This window comes from Panthera pardus, unplaced genomic scaffold (assembly GCF_024362965.1).
Source record: "Panthera pardus isolate Hobbes unplaced genomic scaffold, ASM2436296v1 HiC_scaffold_13, whole genome shotgun sequence".
NCBI classification, from domain to species: Eukaryota; Metazoa; Chordata; class Mammalia; order Carnivora; family Felidae; genus Panthera; species Panthera pardus.
Genome location: NW_026526688.1, coordinates 46,730,286 through 46,753,904, shown reverse-complemented (window position 1 = coordinate 46,753,904; position 23,619 = coordinate 46,730,286). Strand labels below are relative to the sequence as shown.

At 40.7% G+C, this 23,619-nt stretch overlaps 1 protein-coding gene across 12 annotated transcripts in view; it reads left to right on the top strand.

Moving 5' to 3' along the window:
* The window catches only part of UNC5D (unc-5 netrin receptor D), a 574,975-nt gene that overhangs the window by 442,790 nt on the left and 108,566 nt on the right, over positions 1–23,619 (top strand). For 7 of the 12 annotated variants that reach the window (XM_019440815.2, XM_019440812.2, XM_019440813.2 and 4 more), the window contains exons 5-7: positions 8,852–9,032; positions 9,914–10,081; positions 11,829–11,993. In XM_019440815.2, coding sequence (XP_019296360.1) covers positions 8,852–9,032; positions 9,914–10,081; positions 11,829–11,993 — 514 coding nt within the window. The remainder of the gene's footprint in view (positions 1–8,851; positions 9,033–9,913; positions 10,082–11,828; positions 11,994–23,619) is intronic. The other 5 variants (XM_019440818.2, XM_019440819.2, XM_019440817.2 and 2 more) reach the window with 2 other exon arrangements.

Genomic DNA, 23,619 nt, shown 5'->3' with positions numbered 1-23,619 from the left:
TTTCTTTTTTTTTTTTTTTTTCCTTTTTTTACATTTCTTAAAGGTTAATAAAACTGCCTTCTCATTCTCTTATGGAATATTAAGAAGAAGAACATGAGCATTAGAATTCTAACATACTGTCTGATGGAAATAAACATTTAAGTATAAGGTTTATGTGTGTATATACATAGATGTCTTTGACAAAGGTCAGAAGAGGTGCAATGTTAGGTCTCATGCAGCCATTTTCACCTATAACCCAGGTCTCGAATAAGATTAACTTCCCACAAAGCCTCAATCCATTACTCTTCCAAAAGAGGTCCCTTCCCCATCCAATTACTCCTTGCTGCCTATTGTTGAGAACATCTGTAGGCTTGTCGATTCCATACCTTGGGTCCCTGGCTAACCGGAATGACTGATCAGGAACCTGCTATCTGGCATGAAATCTAATTGTCTTTGATGGTCTGCTTTTCCAGATTTGTTTATAAACTGGAAAAATCTGCAAATTGCAGGCCATCTGTACATAACACTATGCTAATAGATGCGGGCATCCTGCAAATCCATAAGCTCATTACGTCTAAGTAACTAGTTTCTTCACACACTCCTAACTGGGATTATCCATCTATACCAAATAAGGAGAAGCATGTGAAGAATTGTTTCTCTGAGGGGTGAATGCCTCCAGTAACCTTCTGCACTGGTAAGCCTCTCTGTCAAAGAGATGACCTCTTAGCATGAGGTCATTTGACTTTAGTGATACAAATGTCCCTTAGCCTCAAGGTAGTCAATGTATTGATCCCATAATGCTAATTTGAAAATTTGTGTGGCTTTCGTTAAGCGCATAATTAGGGCCCTCCAGCGCTGGCAAGCTCTTGCAAAATAATCTGACTCAATATTCATGCCCTTATGATACTTGTCAGACATTTTTCTGAGAAAGCCTTGAGAGTGGCCTCTGATACATCTGAACCATAACATGTTAGAATGATGGGGGAGGCAGAGTTAATGAAATAGAATGAACTTGAGTGACGGAGATTGAACTCCTCTTTGTGGTAATGTGCACAAGGGGCCAGAAAGCTGGTGTGTATCCATGGAGAAGAGGGAGTGAGTCTAGTTCATGAATATATTTTGTCTGGCCCTCACAATATATTTTGAGGCATCATGTTAGAATCAAGAAATAATACATGAGTGAGGCACCTGGGTGGCTCAGTCAGTTGTGTGTCTGACTGCCGCTCAGGTCATGATCTCATGGTTCATGGGTTCGAGCCCCACGTCCCTGTCTGGGATTCTCTCTCTGCATCTCTCTCTACCCTTCCGCCCCTCTTTCAAAGTAAATAAACTTTTTAAAAAATCTTTAAAAAAAAAGAAAGAAAGAAGTAATATGTTAGAATATACATCCCCATTTTCCCCTGAAAATTTGAAGCCCTGGTTACACTGGTTGCAACAGTCTGAACGTGACTGGTGGCTGCACCTTTGCTTGGGTCATGTAATCTACATTTTGTCATAAATGGCCACCACTTCCCCATACATCCTGACAGACAAAATACTCCAGAAATTTGACCTCTACCGTGATACGTTAAAAGCGAGAGATTTTTTTTTAAATTTTTCTCTTTTAAAAATTTTTTTTTAATGTTTATTTGTTTCTGAGACAGAGAGAGACACAGCATGAGTGGGGGAGGGGCAGAGAGAGAGGGAGACACAGAATCAAAAGCAGGCTCCAGTCTCTGAGCTGTCAGCCCAGAGCCTGATGCGGGGCTCGAACTCACAAACCGTGAGATCATGACCTGAACCAAAGTCGGTCGCTCAACCAACTGAGCCACCCAGGCACCCCTTAATTTTTTAATGTTTATTTGTGTGTGTGTGTGTGTGTGTGTGTGTGTGTGTGTGTGTGTGTGTTTGAGAGAGAGAGAGAGAGAGAGAGGAGGGAGGGGCAGACAGAGAGGGAGACACAGAATGCGAAGCAGTCTCCAGGCTCTGAGATTTCAGCATAGATCCCAAAGCAGGGCTCAAACCCATGAGCTGTGAGATCATGAGCTGAGCCAAAGTTGGACGCTTAATTGACCGAACCACTCAGACACCCCAAAAGCAAGAGATTTTTAAGCAAAAATGAGGTCATTGTCATTTTTACTGCACTCGTTTTATTATTATTATTTTTTTAATACCCATGTCTCTCCCAAAAGTGGGAAAACAAAAGGAGACAGAAAGAAATAACATTTTTTAAGACAAATGAGCATGAGCTCATCCCTTCGTGGAAATGAAGAACAGCCCCTTGTCTTTAATATGCAAGCAATGTGCATGGATGTCTTGCACCCAGGGCCACTTCAGTAATTTATGTTCCCTCCTTGGCCCCTAGGAACATTTGAGTTTGCAACTTCTGGTGTAGGGAGTGCTTTTTCTATCTTATTTATTAAACTATTCTCCATTTAGGAGCACTTAGCTCATCAAAAATGTTTTAAAATTTCTTTAAGTGACAAAAGCATAAATCCAAAAGCAATTTGTCATTTTTATAAGCCCGGAAAACACCAAACTGATTTCCTCATAAAGATCCTGCCGTCCGTTTAATGGATAAACTATTAGTTTACAGATAAAAAACGGGCCCACAGTTAGAAGTCTACTAATGCACTGCTTATTTATAAACATAATTGGATTGAGGGACCTCAGTCATGACACCATAAACACTAAGTACACCACAACATGTATATGTAACTATGATCCCTAATTCATCCTTTGTCAGTGTTTTTCAAGCTATGACGTGGGGAGTCCCAGCAGCAGACCATTGTATACGTCCATAGTACATGTGGGTGGGTGGGTGGGTAGGGGGTCGATTGTATGGGGGGTTCAACTTATATGGTGGTACACTGAACATCTCTACAGGGCATGATTGTCGTAGGGAAGGACATGAATGATCTCTCCTGGAGTTCTGCAAACAGTGGTCTGGGAATGGCCATGTTAAAACAGCTAAGGGTCCCTCACATCTGTGGCTCTTCATCAGTTATAAGAAATTTCCTTATCTGTTTTTCATCTTGTGCTTTCATAGGAGCATTGAACTGAGGAAACATTCCAGGGTTAAATATAAATTTCAAAACCACTGTGCCACATGGTAATTAAATGAGACTTTTTTTAAGCTAACGTGATTTTTTTTTCAGATCACTAAATAGCTTTTCGTTAAATGTGCCACAATTAACCACCAGGAAGAAAAGAACGGTTACCTGTAGTATTCTCCTAAAGCACCTGTAAACACACTACATTTTCTTCCAGTCATTTTTTTTAAGTACATGTATGTTTGTTTTATAACTTTGTGGTAACACTAAACATCTAATTTTGACTCTTCATATATGAGGAGCTTTTTCTTTCACTAGTTAAAATCATGACTTTTCATGTCTATGTAACATGAAATCATGTTTTTGAATCATAATTAATTTAAACAAAGTTCTATTTGATGTGTGGCTTTGGCACACGTTTTTCTTTTTTCCTCTTCCTTCCCTCTCCCCCTCCTTCCCTTTCTCCACCAAAAACAATTTATGGTGTTTAAATCCTTGTTTGTACAGAGAGGGAGGGAGGCAGACCATAAGAGACTAAAATACAGAGAACAGACTGAGGGTAGATGGGAGGGGGGAAGAGCGGAGAATGGGTGATGGGTATTGAGGAGGGCACTTATTGGGATGAGCACTGTGTGTTGTATATAAGCGATGAACCACAGGAATCTACCCCCAAAACCAAGAGCACACCTTACACACTGTATGTTACCAATTTGATGATAAATTATATTAGAAAGAAAGAAAGGAAGGAAGGAAGGAAGGAAGGAAGGAAGGAAGGAAGGAAGGAAAGAAAGAAAGAGAAAGAAAGAAAGAAAGAAAGAGAAAATTTACAATAATGAGAAAAAATAAATAACTAAATCCTCATTTGTAGCCCCAATACTTTCCTAGTAAATTCCTGGGATCATAATTATGAGAACATATAAAGCATTACTATCTTTAAGATTATCAGATGGAGGGACGCCTGGGTGGCTCAGTTGGTTAAGCATCCAACTCTTGCTTTCAGCTCAGGTCATGATCTCACGGCTTCGTGAGTTTGAGCCCTGTGTTGGGCTCATTGCTGACAGTAGGAAGCCTGCTTGAGGTTCTCTCTCTCCCTCTCTCTCTGCCCCTCCCCCACTCATACTATCTCTGTCTCTCCCCAAATAAATAAATAAATAAATTAAAAAAAAAAAAAAGACTATCAGATGGAGATAAATATTAGGAAGAAGATTGAAGTGGACAGGGCGAGCAGTAGAGAGGAGAGGGGGGTTACTATAATAAAAAGGACTGCTAGGCAAGACCTGAGGAGGTAACTTTGCTCTGAGACCTGAATAGAAAGTGAGATTGAGCCATGGGGTGCCTGTGGGAAAGCCCTTCCAGGCAGAGGAATCCGCACGTGTTAAGGCCCTGAGTTGGGAACTTGCTTTGAGCATTCTAGGACATGAAAGATTTCAGTAGGGCTGGAGTAGAGTGAGCAGGGGCTATTTGGGGATTCTGAGGTGGATAACTGATTGGGGGGCCAGACGGAGAAGGACTTTGTTAGCCTTGGTGTAAGGATTTGCAATTTTGTTCTAAGTGGGATTCAAGACCATTGAAAGATTTAGACCCAGAAAGTGACATGATCTGATCCCTTTGTGGACAATCAACTGTGGAGGCAAGTATGGAAGCAGCAGACAGCCCAGGTAGAGGCTGCTACTGAAAGGGGTTGCTAAGAAAGGGGATAATGGTAGAGAAGCAATAGCAGAAATGCCCCATTCTCTGCAAGGTGAGCAAAGATCAAACCACAAAAATAAAAACTATATGTATGTGTGTGTCTATGTATGTGTGTATAATTTTACTCTTTGGCATTTTGGTAGGAAAACTTCATTACATTGTCTAACTTTTCTATTAGTTGTATAGGATAATTACTCAATTTCTAATTGCCATGTATCTCTTTTTTCCTTTATCTTTATGCTGTATTACCAAGGATGGAAATACAGGAAAAAAAGGAAAAATACAGAAAAAAAAGGAAAAAAATCCTTTTTACCAAAGAAAAAAATTTTTATCAATTTATGAGAGCTCGAGCTATTGAGATTAAGCTTCCTCGGATCATATTTTTTCCTTTCTTCCAGACTTTTAGCAAATATTTTCCTAGTCTGTTGGCTATTTACTTTTGTGTATGGTTTATTTTTATATAAGTTTTCAATTTGAAGCCAAACGTCTACTTGGTTAAGGTGGTTTTAATTTCCTCTGAGCTGAAATTCCTTCAGGAAGGCTTTCTTTGATGGGGTGCCTAGGTGGCTCAGTCGGTTATGCATCCAACTTCAGCTTAGGTCATAATCTCGGGATTCGTGAGTTCAAGCCCTGCATTGGGCTCTGTGCTGACAGCTTGGAGCCTAGAGCCTGCTTTGGATTCTGTGTCCCCCTCTCTCTCTCTGCCCATCCCCCACTTGTGCTCTGTCTCTCCCTCTCAAAAATAAATAAATGTTATTATTAAAAAAAAAAAAAAAAAAGGCTTTTTTTTATTTTCAGGTGCTGGGACTCTTTTGGTTTTGGTCTCCAGAGCCCTTTCTGGCTGTTTACTCTCTGGAAGTAATTTGCTTATGGATCAGATTTGCCCAACATACTGACCAGCTATTTGTGGGGATCTCTGGTAAATGAAGATGTGGGTGGGGACATGAGAGAGCAGCTTTCTAGGTACCACAAATAGCAAGAGTAAGGCAATTAGCAATCAGAAAACCAGGCAGTTTACACTCAGAGTTTCAGAACTAGGAGAGTAGAGTGGAACAGAAGCTCCCAGACCTAATTTAAGCAGACCAGTTTGTTCTTTCCAGTGTCATAGCCATGATGGCGATTTTAAAAGTCCATTCCTCTTGGCCTTACAGTAAGCATTTCATCCCAGATATTGGTGACAGTGTTACTCCCAGCTCTTATTTTCTGGTGGCGATGTAGATTGACTTCTTTATTTTCATCTTACCCATTAACCATAAGATCCATGTAAGAAGAGGCAATGAGGGTTTTGTTGATCTCATTTTACCCAATTCTCAAGACCACCTCTGACATTCAGTGTGTGTTTGGATATTCATCAGATAAATGAATGACTGCAAAATATGAGTGTCAGTGGGTAATGGAGGGCATTTTGCCACAGACTGGTCGTCAGGTGTGTTTTAAAATCCATTCCACTGTCCTGCTTTGTCACACTGAGCAGTGCTTTTGGGCTTGGGGTCATTATTAGCACCTTCCCATCCAGGCTGGAACATGGCTGAGCCCTCCAGGAACTCCTGGGGGTGGTGATCAGGCTTTCTTCTTTACCTCATGGTTGGCCCTGCACCACATTCCTTTTTCATCCCCTCTTGATAGTAAAAGCTGTTCTGAGACTTCTTTTGGCTGTTGTGTGCCATTTTATTTTCTAAAATTGACCTCTTCGAGGGTAGGTTTTGGATGGTGATGATTTTAGGTATTCTAAACTCTCATTAATGGAGCGATACTTGGGGTAAATTTCATTATAAAGATCATAATAGGTTTTCTTCTTTCTTTTTAATGTTTATTTATTTTTGAGAGAGAGACAGAGACAGCATGAATGGGGGAGGGGAAGAGAGAGAGGGATCCAGAATCCAAAGCAGGCTCCAGGCTCCAAGCTGTCAGCATAGAGCCCAGTGTGGGGCTCCAACTCATGAACCGCTAGATCATGACCTGAGCCAAAGTCAGAAGCTTAACCGACTGAGCCACCCAGGCGCCCCATAATAGGTTTTCTTATGACAGGTAAATCCCTTTTTATTAGAGATTGACAACAAATTGTTCTATAATTGTTGCTCCTTGTTTATTGGTAAATTAGAATTCTTTGGATTTAAACAGGAATGAGGTATCTTTTTATTTTTTTTAATATTCATTTTTGAGAGCAAGGGAACGTGAGCGGAGGTAGAGCAGAGAGAGAGGGGACAGAGGATCTGAAGCAGGCTCTGTGCCGACACCAGAGTGACTGATGCGGGGCTCAAACCCACAAACAGTGAGTGAGATCATGACCTGAGCCAAAGTCGGACGCTCAACTGACTGAGCCTCCCAGACAACCAGGAATGAAGCATCTTACACTAAAACCAACTTTCAGTTATCTTCGCCAGTGGTGGGCAGGGTATGATGCAAAGTCCCCCAGTGCATATGCTTCCTTCTGTGTGATGTCTCTTTGGTGTAGCCACCACTCTTGCTTTCTGGGTTAAATTATGGTTATAATGCGTCTGTTCGATGTCTGTGTATATACCACATGCTGGTAGCTGGAGCTAAATGTTTATTGTCAAATGAGATACATGTAGTGCTACCAAGATGACACTAGGAAGTGGAGATGTTTGGATGTGGAAGCAGAGGACAGAATGAGGAAGGAAGGCGGTCTGTTCTGGGTGAAACTGGCTTGCCTGATAAAATAGGGGCAGTAAGTGTGGAACACCCCAGCTGGGCGAGGATGAGAGGCTAGAGGAGCAGTAGGTTCCATCTGTGTCTTCTCTAGGTGCTGAAGGAAAGTGAAGGGGTGGTATGACTGCCCCAATTAAACGTCGATGCAGAAAAAGCAAGTCCTTATGAGTGCGGATTTGACCCGAGAGGATCAGCCCACCTGCCTTTCTCCATCCAATTTTTCCTAGTCGCCATTGCATTCTCATCATTTGACCTGGAAATAGCTCTCCTCCTGCCTCTACCCTGAGCCTCACAGGCAAATAACCTGTCAACCATGCTTACCATGACAGTTCTATTAATTTCACTGTTAGCCATAAGTCTAGCCTCTGAATGAACACAAAAAGGACTAGAATGGACTGAATATGATAATTAAAGTCAAGTGATTTCGACTCATTAGATTATGGTTAGTACTATAATTATCAAATATCTGTAGTGTATATCTTCCTGGCCTTCATCATATCCGTTATAGGACTGCTATTAGACCGTTCTCACCTAATATCATCCCTTCTGTGCCTAGAAGGGAAGATAATATCATCTAGGCATAGAAGGGATGATATTATCTCTATCATAATAACTGTAGTAATGTTAAATAATCACTTTATACTAGCTAGTATAACGCCAAGGGTAGGATAAAAGTGGAACTAGAAAGAGGAAAACAGGTTATCCAGGAGTGATCTAGAGAAAATAAATCAAGGTGGAAGTAGCTTGTGCCCAGAGGGTATTAAAAGTCCTCTCCTCCAGAAGAGAGGCTGGGCATTAAATGTGCCGGGCATCTAACCCACTGTCTGTTGCATCATTGAAAGAGTAACGCAATTGATCACCAAAGAAATGTATCTCCAAAACTAGAGAACACTGAGATTTGAATTTAATTGCCTGTGATTGCCCAAATGTGTATTACATTGGCCTTTTATACATTATCACACCTTTCTTAAAATTTGTTCAAATGCAAACATGGACATGAAACTTTGTCTGACAGCATAATATCCTCTCAGCACAAAGTACAAGTTCTGCATGGATGTGTTGATTTTGTGAGCTGCATTTTGGGCTTGTTATAGACACGTAGTCATTACCATCAGAGTTTGCACTAAGATGAAATATAATGAAATGACCTAATTGTAGTCACCTCTTTTCTCTCTTCCACCGCGTTTCTTAAAAATGGGTCAAAGTCAGTAGGTATTTATGTTCCTTTCCTGACTCCAGTTTATTAACTTGAGTGTTCATTTCCTGAATATACCAAATTTGCTAAATAAAAGGGATGGGAAATGGAATAAAGAGAAATAAAAAATCACTGCTCTGGCTCTAGAGGTTAGGAACGTCTGTCTCCCTCCCATACGCCGGAACTACCCACCTTCCAATTCCAGAAAAGAGGTTTGTTGGGTTTTTTGCTTGTTTTGTTTTGTTTACAAATGACTGGTAAAGTGAACATTCCTTTCTTCTTATAGGTGGAATGGTTGAAAAATGAGGAGCCCATTGACTCCGAGCAAGATGAAAACATTGATACCAGGGCTGACCACAACCTCATCATCCGGCAGGCGCGCCTCTCCGACTCCGGCAATTACACCTGCATGGCAGCCAACATAGTGGCCAAGAGGAGGAGCCTGTCAGCCACAGTGGTGGTTTATGGTAAGACCAGCCCCAACGCCAGGAATGGATAGGGAGGACGGAAAGCAAAGTAGAGGGATTTCAGTGTGTAGAGCTGAAAGGACTTCAGGGGTCATCCACTACTGTGCTCTCTCCTGCCTCTCTCATTTGGTAGGTGAGAACACGTCCCTATTGCTAGTACTGTGTTTGCTCTCACCTCTAGTATGGGACGTCCACGAGATAGTGACATTCCCGATCCCTCCGACAGTGACATTTCCAATCCCTGTCTTTTAAAACTAATCTTAAAAGTTTCTTTTCTCCCACTGTGTTTATATTTGAAAAGAATTGAGGTGGGCAACTTCCGCTTCCCATCCCTCCCAAACCCAGCATCCACCCCCAGCCTCCCCAGACCTGCTGTGGGCAGTTTTCTCTCCTGGCATAGGAAATGCCTCAAAAGCACACATCACTATTTGCTGAATGTTTTAGGTATTACATTAAAAAACAAAACAAAACAAAACAAAACTTCCCGGCTATTTAAGTAAAGTCATTCCCCTCCACAGTCGAAGAGTCCTGGGATTGGGTTTTGAAGCATTTTAAGTAATAGAAATTCAAATGCTGATATTTTCTGTCTGTACTCTAGATTTTCAAGTGCTTTAGAGATAGGTTGATGAATTCATCCTATTTTTCCTAATTCCCCACAAAGAAAATCCTGTGTCCCTCTTGTGTCAGATGAGTAGACTGAGGGACAGAGATGAGGTAAGCCCCACTGTTGCCCCATGATCGAGTGGCCAGTGTGGGTCTGCAGGGTCTCTTGGTCCCTGGATGCCAAACTCACAACACCTTGGCACAGTGGCTAGCACATAGTAGGCAATCAGTAAAAACCTCTCTCCTTTTTTTCTCCCCTCCCCATTTTTCTCTCTCAGTGAATGGAGGCTGGTCTTCCTGGACAGAGTGGTCAGCCTGCAATGTTCGCTGTGGTAGAGGATGGCAGAAACGTTCCCGGACCTGCACCAACCCAGCTCCTCTCAATGGTGGGGCCTTTTGTGAGGGAATGTCAGTGCAGAAAATAACGTGCACTTCTCTTTGTCCTGGTGAGATATGTGTAGATTCCCTTTTCCCTTCTCATCCACCAACACGATTAAGCTGGTGTGAAGCACTGAATATAACCTTCCTTCCCAAAGTTATCCTCTCCCACGTTCTCAGAATGCAGCCTTTGTCCAAAGTGCTAATGTGGAACTCACTATAATAGCAAGAACGTGGGTGAAATACCTCCACTGGGGGACATATATATAGATGATCCTGGACACTCACCATCAGTAAGCCATCATGCTCTGAAGTGTCTCTTTACTAGCCATGTTTGGTGGGGCTGAGCCATCTGCTTCTCTCCTTGGGTTCTCCCATCTGATGGCACAATAACTAGCAGGGATTGAGTTGTCTGTGAGCACAAAACAGGTAGCAGACATCTGACCCTTTATCATCAATTACCAATCAACTCACCTTATCAGCTTTGTATTTGTTGACAGTAAAACCAGCAGAGATTGTACAGTATCACAGAGTTGCTATTTTGCATTTGGCCTGTTTGCCTTCCTTTCTGAATAGACACTTCCTTTACCAAATATGGCTTTTATAAGCTCTTTTGTTCATCTCTTCCTGGCTCTAGCCCAGTTTATACAATGAGGAGTAGATGAGATGGAGATGACTTTCTTTATGGAAAGCATGTCCTCCCACTGAGAAACAAATTGATCCTAGGCCTCCCGTGCATTATAAAACATTAACTCCAAGGATGCTAGGCTAGAGCCTCGGGTCTTTAAAATTTCAGATCTACTTCCACTGAAAGCTAAGCTGAGGCTCTCACCAACAGCTTATTCCTGGAGTTTCCTTCCAAACTCCTATTCAGTCAACATTTATTGAGTGCTTACTATGTGCCAGGTACTGTGCAAGCTACTTTTATAAATGCGATGTCATTTAACTCTGTGTTGTGAGTTTTCTTATCCCCCAGTTGACAGAAATAGTAAAGTAAGTCAAAGGGATTGCTGAGGAGCCAATAAGTGAACACAATCAAGACAAGTTCTTGGACATTTTGCTTTCAAGTTCAGTATTTTTTTGTTGTTGTTGTTACCCTGTTCTTGACTAATTGCTCTCGATTAAAAATTGCACGATCTTAGCCCACATACGCATGGTTGGACTATTCCTAGGAGGTAAAGGGACAATTGCCTCAAACAGCTGCCATTATCTCTAGGGTCAATTTTTAGTGGAATTAAAATTAGTTTGTTCGTTTCTACATACAGCAGCAATCCATGACCCATGAAATTCTGTTTATGTTAAGTCCTGGTATCTTGGGGCTTTGACTGACCTGTTTTACTTTAATACTGTCAAAATACATATAGGTTTAACTTTTTTATTGTTTAGGGCTTTTAGGGCTTAAAGATAGTTCCTACTACTGTCTAGTTCTAAACTGTCAACCCACAAGGAAGCGGCGATTACTAGTGGTTACTGCACATACTTTACCCGTCCATCTAAGACACAGCTGGGCATGAAAGACTGAGAATGGAATGGGTAATGACATTATTAGCCAATCCAAGAGCACTGATAATGTGAAAGCTTGCCTAAATTCAGTAACTGGTCTCCTGAAATAGCAAGAGAATTACACCACCGCTTTTGTTAGCCTCTGTCTTTAGGAAGGAAATCACGGAGAGAAGATAAGCAGAATTATTTTGTTTTTTATGGTGGTGGTGATTTCTTTAAACTCCAGCTTTAAGGACAACAGCAGTCCTGGGGTGAGTCTCCTGACAGCTGCCCAATTCATTCTAACAAGGCTTCCATTTGTTTCCCTTAAAGTGGATGGGAGCTGGGAAGTATGGAGTGAATGGTCAGTCTGCAGCCCAGAGTGCGAGCATTTGCGGATCCGAGAGTGCACGGCACCACCCCCAAGAAACGGGGGCAAATTCTGTGAAGGGCTCAGCCAGGAATCTGAAAACTGCACAGATGGTCTCTGCATTCTAGGTAACACCTTCTGCTTCACATCTTCAATGTTTGTCCACAATATGAAAGGAAACATGGTGACCATTCATTTGCTTAAATATGTTAGCAGAAAGCAAAGTCATTTGCCAAGAGCAAAAAGGAAATGAGTGAAAAGAGTGGAAACGTAGACAAATACATTTGTAGTAGAGATGGGGTCATTTTAAATATTTTCTCACTAGAACTTCCATAAGCAAGTGTACTTATTAATTGAACCAGTAACTTTTTTAGAGAACTCATTTAAGAAAATGTTTAAAATTACCTTTTAGATTAGCAATTCTTTTAGTACCCACCATTTTTAAGTTTGATGAAATTCTGTTACTGATCACCATATGCTTTTATTTCTTCCAAGAGTTTCACCGCACCATAAAGCATTTATAATATATATATGCATATATGTAAAGGGGTGTGTGTATGTTTGTGTGTGTATATGTATAATTTTAATAATCTCCAGAGACCATGGTTCTATGGTCCAGGACATGTGTTGTGACTGTTACCTTACAAATGGAGGGAAAAAAAACGACACTTGCAAAGATGGGTGACTTTGCATCAAAATAGAATGTTGGGTTCAAAACTCCCAAGCTTTGCTTGGTTCCTGAGGTTATATTATTACCGTCTGCGAGTGACAGTCTGCCTGAGTAAGACAGTATGGGAAGATCGAGTCATCACATAGACAGGTTTTAATTTGGTGCTGTCCCTTACTAGCTTTGTGACTTGAACAAATCAGCTAACTGCTTAACTCCTTTATGTGAGTACTGAAAACCTGATTACTGTCAAGGCTCAATGAGAAAAGAATATACATGAATATTTCATGGCACAGAGTAGGTGCTCAGTAAATATTAATCCCTTTTTCACTTGCCTACCCAGATGAGCTACTTGGTTTCGCTGAGGCCCTTAAAAAAACAAGAGATTCAGGACACATGTGTTCTCTGGAACTAAATAGCTGTCTTGGAAAATAGCTGGCAAAAAATAATATAGCTCAGTAGTTTGTCATCTTTTCAGGAATATGTGTTGCTTTTTATTTGGAAACATGACAGTATGAAGGGATTATCTAAGTTGGATTTATTTTTCTGCATCAATATGACTGGATAGCCTTGAAAGCCAGCATATTCAAACATGCTAACTGTTGTATTTTCACAATAAATCTAGATGGCTAAAACATTAGTTAAAAGGATAATACATTGAAGTGACCACTTACTGATAGCCCATAGCGCCTTCATTTTCTCAGTGCAAGTGCTGAGGACCCTAAATGTGTCAGGTATACCGCAGAGACTGTGACAGAAGACAACCTTGCCACCAGTTTCTGTGATGGCAGGGCCATGCTCTCTAATATTCCAACCATCTGCCTTCCTTAGAAGGCCATCTCTCTTCCAAAATGTAAGGAAACTTAACACAAGCAATAGCATGAAGTTTAAGGAAATGTGTTTTTGACCACCCTTGACTACCACATTTTTTCTGAAACACTTTTGAGGTGTGACTTTTTTTTTTTAACACGGAGCCATATATTTTGATACAATGAGGCCTGCAAATCTTGGCTGTGTTCTAAGAAACCATCAACAATATAACTATTTGGCTACTGGCTGAATTTTAGATGATCGTGATAATAATCTTCTTTATTCGTCATCGTTTGGATTAACACCTGGGGAAAATCTGAGGCTATCAGGCTTCAACCATAGTTGACTAAAACTTAAGTCTTAGAGGTGCTAATGGAAGAAGACAGACGACGGTTAGCTCTTAAGAAAGAATGATCAAATATATGAATGCTACTTATTCCCACTTGTACTGTGGTACACAGGCATTTGTCACTGGAGTAAGAGTTCTGTTCAGGGCCAAAAGGAGTTCCCAGCACTGAAAGTGTACTAGGTCAGCCTAGATCTCAAGTCTAAAATTAGAGAGCTGTTTTAAGGTTTATATATACATAAGGTGTATGTGTGTGTGTATATATATATATATACATACATATACATATATATATATATATATATACACACTTATACAGAAGTATACTTATATCTATCTATCTATATATGATATATATTAATTATTTATAAGGAAATGACTCATGTGATTATGAAAGCTGGCAAGTCCAAAATCTTTAGGGCCCAAGTGTCTATTCAAAGACTGTTTGGCAGGAGAATTCTCTTACTCAGGGGACGGTTATGCCTGAAACGGCTTGGACGAGGCCCACCCACATCATGGGGGACGCTCTGCTTTTCTCCGTCTGCCAGTGTAAATGTTGGTTTCATCTAAAAACACTCTCACAGAATGATTTTCAACGAAATATTTGGGTACCTGATGACCTAGTCGAGTTGACACGTAGGCATATGTGCTTGTGAAGTTCCAAAGCTTAGCTCTTTCCTTAGAGCCAGCCATGGCCATAGTTCGGGCAGTTGCCCTGGGCAGTTTGTTAGTAAACTGAGCGAACCTCTCTGTGGATCTTGGCCATGTATGGTTTTAGTCACACGTGTGTAATTCAGTGGCTGTTCGGTATCCATTTTTCTGTAGTGGAAATAAAATAGAGGACGAGGAGGTTTGGACTATGTGTGGCACTGGAGCCAAGATCTCTGTTAAATCCCTCCATGAATTTAAAATGCTGTGTGAGCCTTTCCTCTCTCTCTCCATTCCTCTATTTCCTTTCCTCCTGAAGCATGGTTTTTCTAGCATCCTTTGCTTCCCTAGTACGCATATTGAGATGTCTGTCAGCTATGATCAGAGACCCTTGATGGCAACAGTGACTCAGCTTTTTGAGGGAAAAAGAGTGAAGCCTATGAAACCATGGAGGTGTATGAGGTCTGTTTTTACATCAGTGGGAAAGGGATGTGTTTGTAAGAGCCCAACAGCAGAACATGTTCTGCCCTTTTAGACAGAACGGCTACCAATACCAACAGAAATGAATTACATTTTACCATCTCTGCAGGAAGCGACGAACCGCAGTGTGGTTAAATAGTGCCAACATCACTGCACTTGTCACTGGTACTCTGCCAAAGTGCTCTTGCTAAAACTAGCTGCATCAGGATAGTGCTCCAGTGAAGGCTGGGTTTGATTAAAATAGCAGTGGGCGACAGCTTTATGGGAACAAGAGCTTTGTGAAGGATCTAGGTCATGTTATAATTTGGGAATTTCCATCCTAATTTTTTTCCTTTTGTGCCAAACATGACCCTGAAGCAGTTCCTCAATTCCTAACTTCTTTTGGTGGTTTAACAATGACATTGCTTGACTCTCGGATGACCTACAATTCTTAGATTTTATTTAGCTTTGAACAGAATAGCTGGATTTCCTTGGTTGTCCCCGAGGGTTGCATTTCTCCTGGAAATGCAGCCGCCAGCTCTGAATGATCACTTTAATATTTGGTGTGATTGTTGCTTGGTCAGTTGTGACTGGAGCACAGAACCTCAGTGTTCTGCTATCACAGATGGCCACACCTAAATGCTCTCCCCAAGAAAATAAATGCCCCAAGACTAGTGAGAATAAGATTCGGCAGTCTTTGCCAATAACAGTCCAAGGATCGAAATTACAAGCTAAACTAAACATCCAACGCTTTTATGCCAGAACATTTATCTTCCAGAAAGATAATTATGTGGTATGATTGTCAAGAAACTTTTCTAAGCTTAAAAACCAGAGTCCGGTAGTTTTCTGACCACTGCCCTTTCTACTTGCTGTGAACCTAGTGGCTTCTGTCCTCTAAGGATCACAGCCAGGGGTCAATAGCAGGTGCATGCCTCATTGACAGGAACAGAAGGGTGAAATTGGTGGGGTGTTCAGCCTGAAGCTGAGGAATAAGAGAAGCCCTCTCCCTCTCCCTCTCCCGTTATTCTAGCAGATATAAAACTAAGGGCTGCGGTTTGAGAAGATTAAATCAGTCTGCTTCAGAGGGGATTAGTTACCTAGATGTGTCATGAGACTGAAGCCAGAGAAATGCCACAGGGGTCTGAAGGAGAGAGGAAATATTTGAGGCTGAGCTACCTGATAGCTAATCCATCCTTCTTGTCAAGATGTAATATAGGTCAGTTCAACATCCACAGTTCAACAACCAAAATATCAGTTGAATGCTGGTTTGTTCTCATTTCTGATGGGTACATTGATAAGAGAAGGCTGAATAGGCAGTTGGGAAACTAAATCAAGGGTAAAGACATCTATACAATAGCAGGTTCCAATCAACATCCCCAGGCTACATCTAATAATCTAACCACATTGTCTATTGAATGATCTACTTAAATGACCTAAAGGAAACACCTGAAAAGGTGAGCCTGTAATCACATCAAAGTAAAGGTTGCCTTGGTAAGCATTTTCTCTTGGACACTCTAAGCTTCATTGTTATCCATTACAGTGATTACCTGGGTCCCTTCCCTGTCTTTCCTGGGGCACCGAAGAAGACAATTTTCATTCTGGTTTAGCTCAGTGCATCTATTGCAACCCTTTCTGCTGGTGGTTTACAGGACGCCTACTTCTTATACATAGGGTTATAAAGGGCAAGTTTCCGTTTACCAAAGCAAAATCCGTCCTTTCCTTTCTCTGGGTAAAGGAGTCAGGAATACCTGCTTGACTCATTCTTAAATGTTTTGTTGGGTAAGTTCATATTTCAGAGCCAGCTGTACAGCACAATTGCTTAATTATAGCATAAACTCTGCATAGCAAAATGAAAATGGCAACAGCAGGATAGCATGCTAGTGCAAAGCATTCTTAAGTTGTCATGCAGTTTATTACTGCTTGCTAATCCTCCCAAGTAGTTTTAATATTAAAAACCCATTTCCATTCCATTGATAGTACATAGTAGGTGCTCCTTTTTCCACAAAAATTTTTCCTAGAAATACCCAACAGCCGCCTTTCTGAGTAACAGTTGATCAATTCAGAGTCGCCATCATGGACACTGCATGGCAGAAATGGATATAATATTGCAGACCCACGGGAGTAATAAGAATGGAGATTTGGACACATATGGTATCATTAGCAGCTCAGCAACAATCTCTCCCCCATGCCCCAATAAACACTTTCCCATTATGGGACCCAATCACAAAGCCTGTGAGTCACAAGCTTTAATGAGACAGAGTGGAGTGGCTCATGACTAAAGTTTCCATTGTGCTTAATTAAAAAAGAAAATAAAGCAGAGATATTGCAATACTCATGTGTTTAAATGAAAGCATTTTTTTTTTTTTTTTAGTTGTACAAGGCTAAAACTGTCATTTTTTTTGTGCCATGCCCTGAGTGGAATGGAGCATAAAGAGGATAAAGAATAAACCATATTCAACAAATTACCACAAAATCTCTCCCCTTTGTCATCCACCCACTGTAGACTTCTCTACTTGTAGCCTTGTTAATAAAAAAGATAAAGACATCGGATCGTTTTTTGAACATAATCCTCCTTCCAAGTAAGGACTGGCTTTCATCCACTGGTCTGTGACAGATGTGTATTTCATAAGTTATTGAAAATCTATGGCCCTCCTTATCAACCAGCTCTGAAACACTTAAGATGCCTTTTCCTATCCAGGAAATTCCGTCACCACTTTCTCTTTACTTCCTCATAGACCCGGGTGCTCTACCTACACTGTCATGACAGACGAATCTAGGGAAGAATTTCTCTCTCAGCTCATTGAAATCAAGGCAATTATTGTGCCCATCTCTCTCTTCCATCCACTGTTTCCTATTCCTATCCACTCCCTGCCCACGTATTTCAATATGTCCTTTTATACTAGGCTTACGTTCTTTTGGTGGAATTGGACAGAATGTGCTAAGTCGTGCTTCAGAAACATGATCTCTGGAAGACTGTTTATCTCAGGCACATCTTGTTAACTTTGTTCATTTTATGAGCAGAATTGAAATAAAACACCTCCACTGTAAATAGGAAGGACTTTAAAATTAAATTTGGGCAGCTGGAGAGCAGGATACATTACCTCCTGATCATATTACTTAAATTGGAAAAAACAAAAACCCAAGAAAAGTAAACAGACAAATAAGAACAGATCCCCATGACAATGTGAACTCAAGACAGCCCATTAGAAAGCTTAAAAGCATTTCTTAAGGAAGTGAAATGTCAGCTGTAGAACCAGAGAGTTGATGGGAACACGTCTATTACAAAGAAGAGAGAAATATTTTTTAGATGCCGTATCCAGGAAGCACAGGGAAGGCATCAGTAGGAAGGTACAGAAGTTGAGCTCAAGGGTGGGGTTGGCTGGCCCAGGAGGCTTACTAGATCTAGCATTCAGAGCAAAGACTGACTAGCTTTCAAAGGTCCTCTGTGATTCTGAGTTGACACTGGTTATTCTCTCTCTTTTTTAAAGATTATTTAATTTCAAGAGAGAGAGAGCAAGGAAGGGATAGAGACCGAAGGAGAGAGAGAACCCCAGGCAGACTCTGCACAGAGCCCGACGCAGGGCTCAAACTCACGAACAATGAGATCATGGCCTGAGCCAAAACCAAGAGTCGGACGCTTAACCAACTGAGCTACCCAGACGCCCTGATTATTCTCTTTTTGAAAGGTTAGAAACGGACCTGGACCTAGAAATGAATGAGCTGAGCCTTGAGGATTCGAACATTCATCCCATAGATGAAGAATCAAAGCTCTGGGGTCAGATTGCTTGAGTTTGAATTGTTTTTGCAATCCTATGACCAAGTTTCTTAACTTCTCTAAGCCTAAATTTATTCATCTATAAGATAAAAGTTCTAATAGTGCCTATTAGAAAGGGTTCTTTTTGAGGAGGAAATTACTCACGCAAGGCATTTAGCATCCATAATAAGCACTCCGTTTGAGTAAATAATTATTCTGTGTGTATGTGTGTGTGTGAGTGTGTGTATGTTCTAGTAAAGGGATTCCTGTGGCAGAAAAAGTATGTTTTCCATATTCTGCAAAGTATTGACACTGTGATGCTTTAGATATTTTCTTAAAACATTTCCTAATGCATCTGATGAATATAGTGTATCTAACGAAATAAAAGGTACTTGTCAGGAAAATTTTTAAGAGACACAAATTGTGTTCTTTATACCAGCCAGTTCCGATTCATAGTTGTTGGAAAACAGAGTTTAGAAATCAGGCTGATTCGTAAGACTTTGTGTCGAACCGAAGTTTCAATATCCTTTCTCAGAACTTCTGAGTGGCTGAACAAATAGCTCTTGATCTGCCAATCGTCCTTTGCAGGTGGGATTTGGTCCCACAGGAGACAGGTGATTTATGAGGTCCCAGCTAGTATTAAAAATTGTATGATTCTCACCACTAATTAAAAGTCACTCAAGGGGAAGGCCCCAGAGAGGGACCTAGGTGATCCCCAAGGGAGACCACCAGTCCTCACAATACCGACTCGGGGATTATATAGGTTTCCTTCATGCTATAAAATACACATGTTCTGACCACCTCATCAGAATATCCATTTTTTAAATTTTTTTAATGTTTATTATTTGAGAATAGTAAATTAATAAATAAAATAATTTTTTTTAATGTTTATTATTTTGAGAAAGAGAGCAAGCAGGGGAGGGGCAGAGAGAGAGGGAGACACATAATCCAAAGCAGGCTCCAGGCTCTGAGCTGCCAGCACAGAGCCCGATGCGGGGCTCAAACCCACAGACCCCTGCGAGATCATGACCTGAGCCAAAGTCGGCCGCCTAACTGACTGAGCCACCCATGCGCCCCCAGAAAATCCACTTTTATAAAGCAAGTCCTCATGTCTCCAACACAAATTCAAAACTTCTTTTTCTCTGGAAAAAAATTCAACATACACATTATTATACTGTATAGCAACCTACAGTTTCCAGTATTACCCATCTGTTGCCAGTCATCCTAGATTAATGATATTTGTTACCCGTCTGGTACCTCCCCGATTGTACATTCCCATATCTGAAAATTAGCAATTTTGCCATATTTTCCCATACTTAAAAAAATGCTTATTAGAGTTGGTTGTCAGTAACTATGGATATCCAAGTTCCTTTTTGGAAGTTCTCCCAAATTAGGCTTTCTGCATATAAAACGAACTATGTCCATTTCATTAGTTCTGAGAATCCAGATTCTGCATTTGCAGTATATCTAATCAGGATTCAACAGTACACAACCCTGGGTAAGAAATATTAGTCTAGACTAGAGAAAGATTTAATGCCTGAGATCATAGAGTGGTCCAGCTATAAAAGAAATGGCAAGAACCCAATCAAGGAAGTGATTTAAAACTGAGTAAAGGATTCAGCGGCCTCTGGGGTGTACTGAGCAAAGTGAATTAATAGAGAGGAAACCTCTTTGTGTTGATCCTACCATTTCTCCTTAAATTACAAATGCATGTGTCTCTTCAAGATCATGGAGAAAGGCGGTACCTAAAATGAAGATATTAACATCATCAATAGACATCAACATCACCCTGGCCTTCCCCTCTCTCCAGAGAAGTGTCAGTATTACAGTAAGAAAAAAACCTGGCTTTGCGCACATGTGTTTGGCAGAGGACAGTGTTAGTGCTCAGTGGAATGGAAAATTGCCATGATCATTTAGAAAGAGACCATGGGGTAGCGAAAAGGGCTCTGCACCAGGAATCAGGAGTCCTGGGTCTTAGTTCAGTTGTTTCGTTAACTAATACTTGACCTTGAGCAAATCTCTCCAGATCCTGTGCCTTGTATGTTCATATCTATTAAAAAGAGCAGGTTGGGCAAGATGATTTCTAGGTTTCATCCCACTAAACAAACAAACAAACAAACATGAAATTATTATATTTTAAAAGTAGCTTGCATATATATGTGTATGCATATATATTTCATAGGTTATTTTGAATAACATAGTTAATACATGTGTACATGTAAAATATGAAAATAACACCACTGATATGTCAGTGCTTTCAGACATTTGCTTTTTAGCCAATTTTGAGGAGTAATTTTAATTCGTTCCCACCCAAAATTAACCATTTGGACAATTATTATATGCAGCGTGAGGAAGGACAACTTTTAGATTAAAAAAAAAAAACAAAAACATAAAACCATGCTAGTCTTACCTAGGAAATGAATCATCACATTAGGCCTTTAGCATTCCATTTCAATCCCTTCATTGAGAAACTACACCACCCTAGGAATTTGTACAGACTGTAGGAAATTTATGGACCCTGATTTTGTATTCAACGCAAACTTGGATAAGTATTCAACAAGTACTATATTCCATTTACTGTTCTAGGGACTTAGAATAGGTGGAAAACACGTAAATAGACCTTATATGCAAGTAGCTCAATCTATAATGTAGGTAAGGTAGCTTCGAGACTGATGAAGCTTAAAAAAAATGTACAAGTCAAAGGATTCATCATAATTTCTCTTTAAGCAATTTTTTAAAAAACTTTTTTTTTTTTAACGTTGATTTATTTTTGAGACAGAGAGAGACAAAGCATGAGCGGGGGAGGGTCAGAGAGAGAGGGAGACACAGAATCCGAAGCAGGCTCCAGGCTCTGTGCTGTCAGCACAGAGCCCGACGCAGGGCTCAAACCCACAGACCGTGAGATCATGACCTGAGCTGAAGTCGGAGGCTCAACTAACTGAGCCACCCAAGCGTCCCTAAAAAACTTTTAAGTGCTATTAACTTAAGTAATCTCTACACCCAACATGGGGCTCGAACTCACAACCCCAAAATCAAGAGTTGCACACTCTTCCAACTGAGCCAGCCAGGCACCCCTCTTTAAGCAATTTTTTTTTTAAGGCAAGACTGATATCCTTTGTATTTCAGTGGTTATGTATTTTCTTAGCAATTGTAAATAGTCATTATAATAACCACCCTTCTGAATCTCACCATCCCCATCTATTCCCTACCCAGACTTTCCTATGATCCAGCAACAAAAGGGACAAGTCTAGACACATCGGAAGCCACCATAACCCTATGTCAAGTCTGGATTTTCTTTCTTTTTTTTTTTTTTTTTTAAGTTTATTTATTTTGAGAGAGAGAGAGAGAGAGTGTGTGTGTGTGTGTGTGTGCGCGCGTGCACACGCGTGTGCGTAAATTGGGGAGTGGCAGAAAGGGAGACAGAGGATCTGAAGCGGGTTCTGTGCTGACCAGAGCGCCCAATGCAGAGCTCAAACTCACAAACTGTGAGATCATGACCTGAGCCCAAAGTCAGATGCTTAACCAGCTGAGCCACCCAGATGCCCTAAAAGCTGTTACATTTTTAAAGAATTTGGGTATCACTCGTACCATAAGGTTAAAAAAGTAATCCTCTGGATGTTAACCAATAAATGATTCCCTTAATTCTTTAAATTATATAATCTAATCATTGTTTAGTTTTGAACGTGTATGTGTTTCTATTGTGGTTGGAAGGGAGGGAATCAAAGAAAATTAATTTATTGGATAGAAAAAGGATTTTAATAGACAATTTTCCTTGGAGCATAGTTAGAAACATTGCATTTTATCACTTTGAGGCCAATTTCTGATGAAGTCTTTGTGGACCCGTTCTTAAAAGTGTTTGCAATGACCCAAGAGCATAGTTTACCCTGTTAATCTATCAGAGAAAGAAACCAACACATAAAGAACCAGTGAGAATGGATAGAACTTTGTAATAGAGATGGTATGAATTCTAGAAATTCAAATGATTTAGCTAAAAATGAAATATGCAGGGGCGCCTGGGTGGCGCAGTCGGTTAAGCGTCCGACTTCAGCCAGGTCACGATCTCGCGGCCCGTGAGTTCGAGCCCCGCGTCAGGCTCTGGGCTGATGGCTCGGAGCCTGGAGCCTGTTTCCGATTCTGTGTCTCCCTCTCTCTCTGCCCCTCCCCCGTTCATGCTCTGTCTCTCTCTGTCCCAAAAATAAATAAAAAACGTTGAAAAAAAAAAAAATGAAATATGCAAATGTTCCTTGTGAACATGGAGACACTGACTTGTCTCAGTTTAGGATATGCAAAGGACATTCCTATAGAGAGACCTTGGATTTGAAAGCAGGGGATCTTCTATCTCCTGATGCACACTAATCGTGTTGTGACTGAGGGGCAATTCTGGAAAGTCATTGTCATCAGAAGTGACACCCATAAGTTCCCTGTTGTAGTAACTGCCTGACTTTCCCTAATAAACATGATGGGACAAGGGTGGGAGGGATTCATGAGGAACCAAGAATTGAAGTAATGTGCATCGTAAATCCACCCTCTAAAAAGTAATTTCTGAGCAGGAGCTTTGAAACGTGAACAAAAAGAAAAATACAATAAGGAAATTAAAAACTAAAGAGAATAAAAACTGGAGGTGTGATATGTTTTATGCTCTTTGGGTTTTTCTGTGGTTTTGATCATTGGAAGCATTTGAGAAACACAAGAGCTGGTGGTGATGTGTCTGTGGGTTCTACTGCCTAAAGGAACTTTCAGCACCGAGAGGAGAAGAGAATAGAATTCCCACTTGTCATCTTCAGGGTCTGCCTGACATATTCAATCACAGTGGTGTTGCCAATGCAAAGCAGGCCTTGTGTTTATCTAATTATCTGCCAGAGCTGATACAAGGCAGATTGGCCAGGCCCTGGGATTTCCTGCAGCCTTGGATAGCATTCAGAAAGCATAACACTGGTCCTTAATTATTTCTAGTTATGAGGGAGAGGGAAAGCAGGAATTAATGAAACACATTGGTAATCAATAATGGCAATTTCTTTTCTACCAATCAGTAAATAATCAAGCAAATAACTTTTAATTTCATTTTTCCTG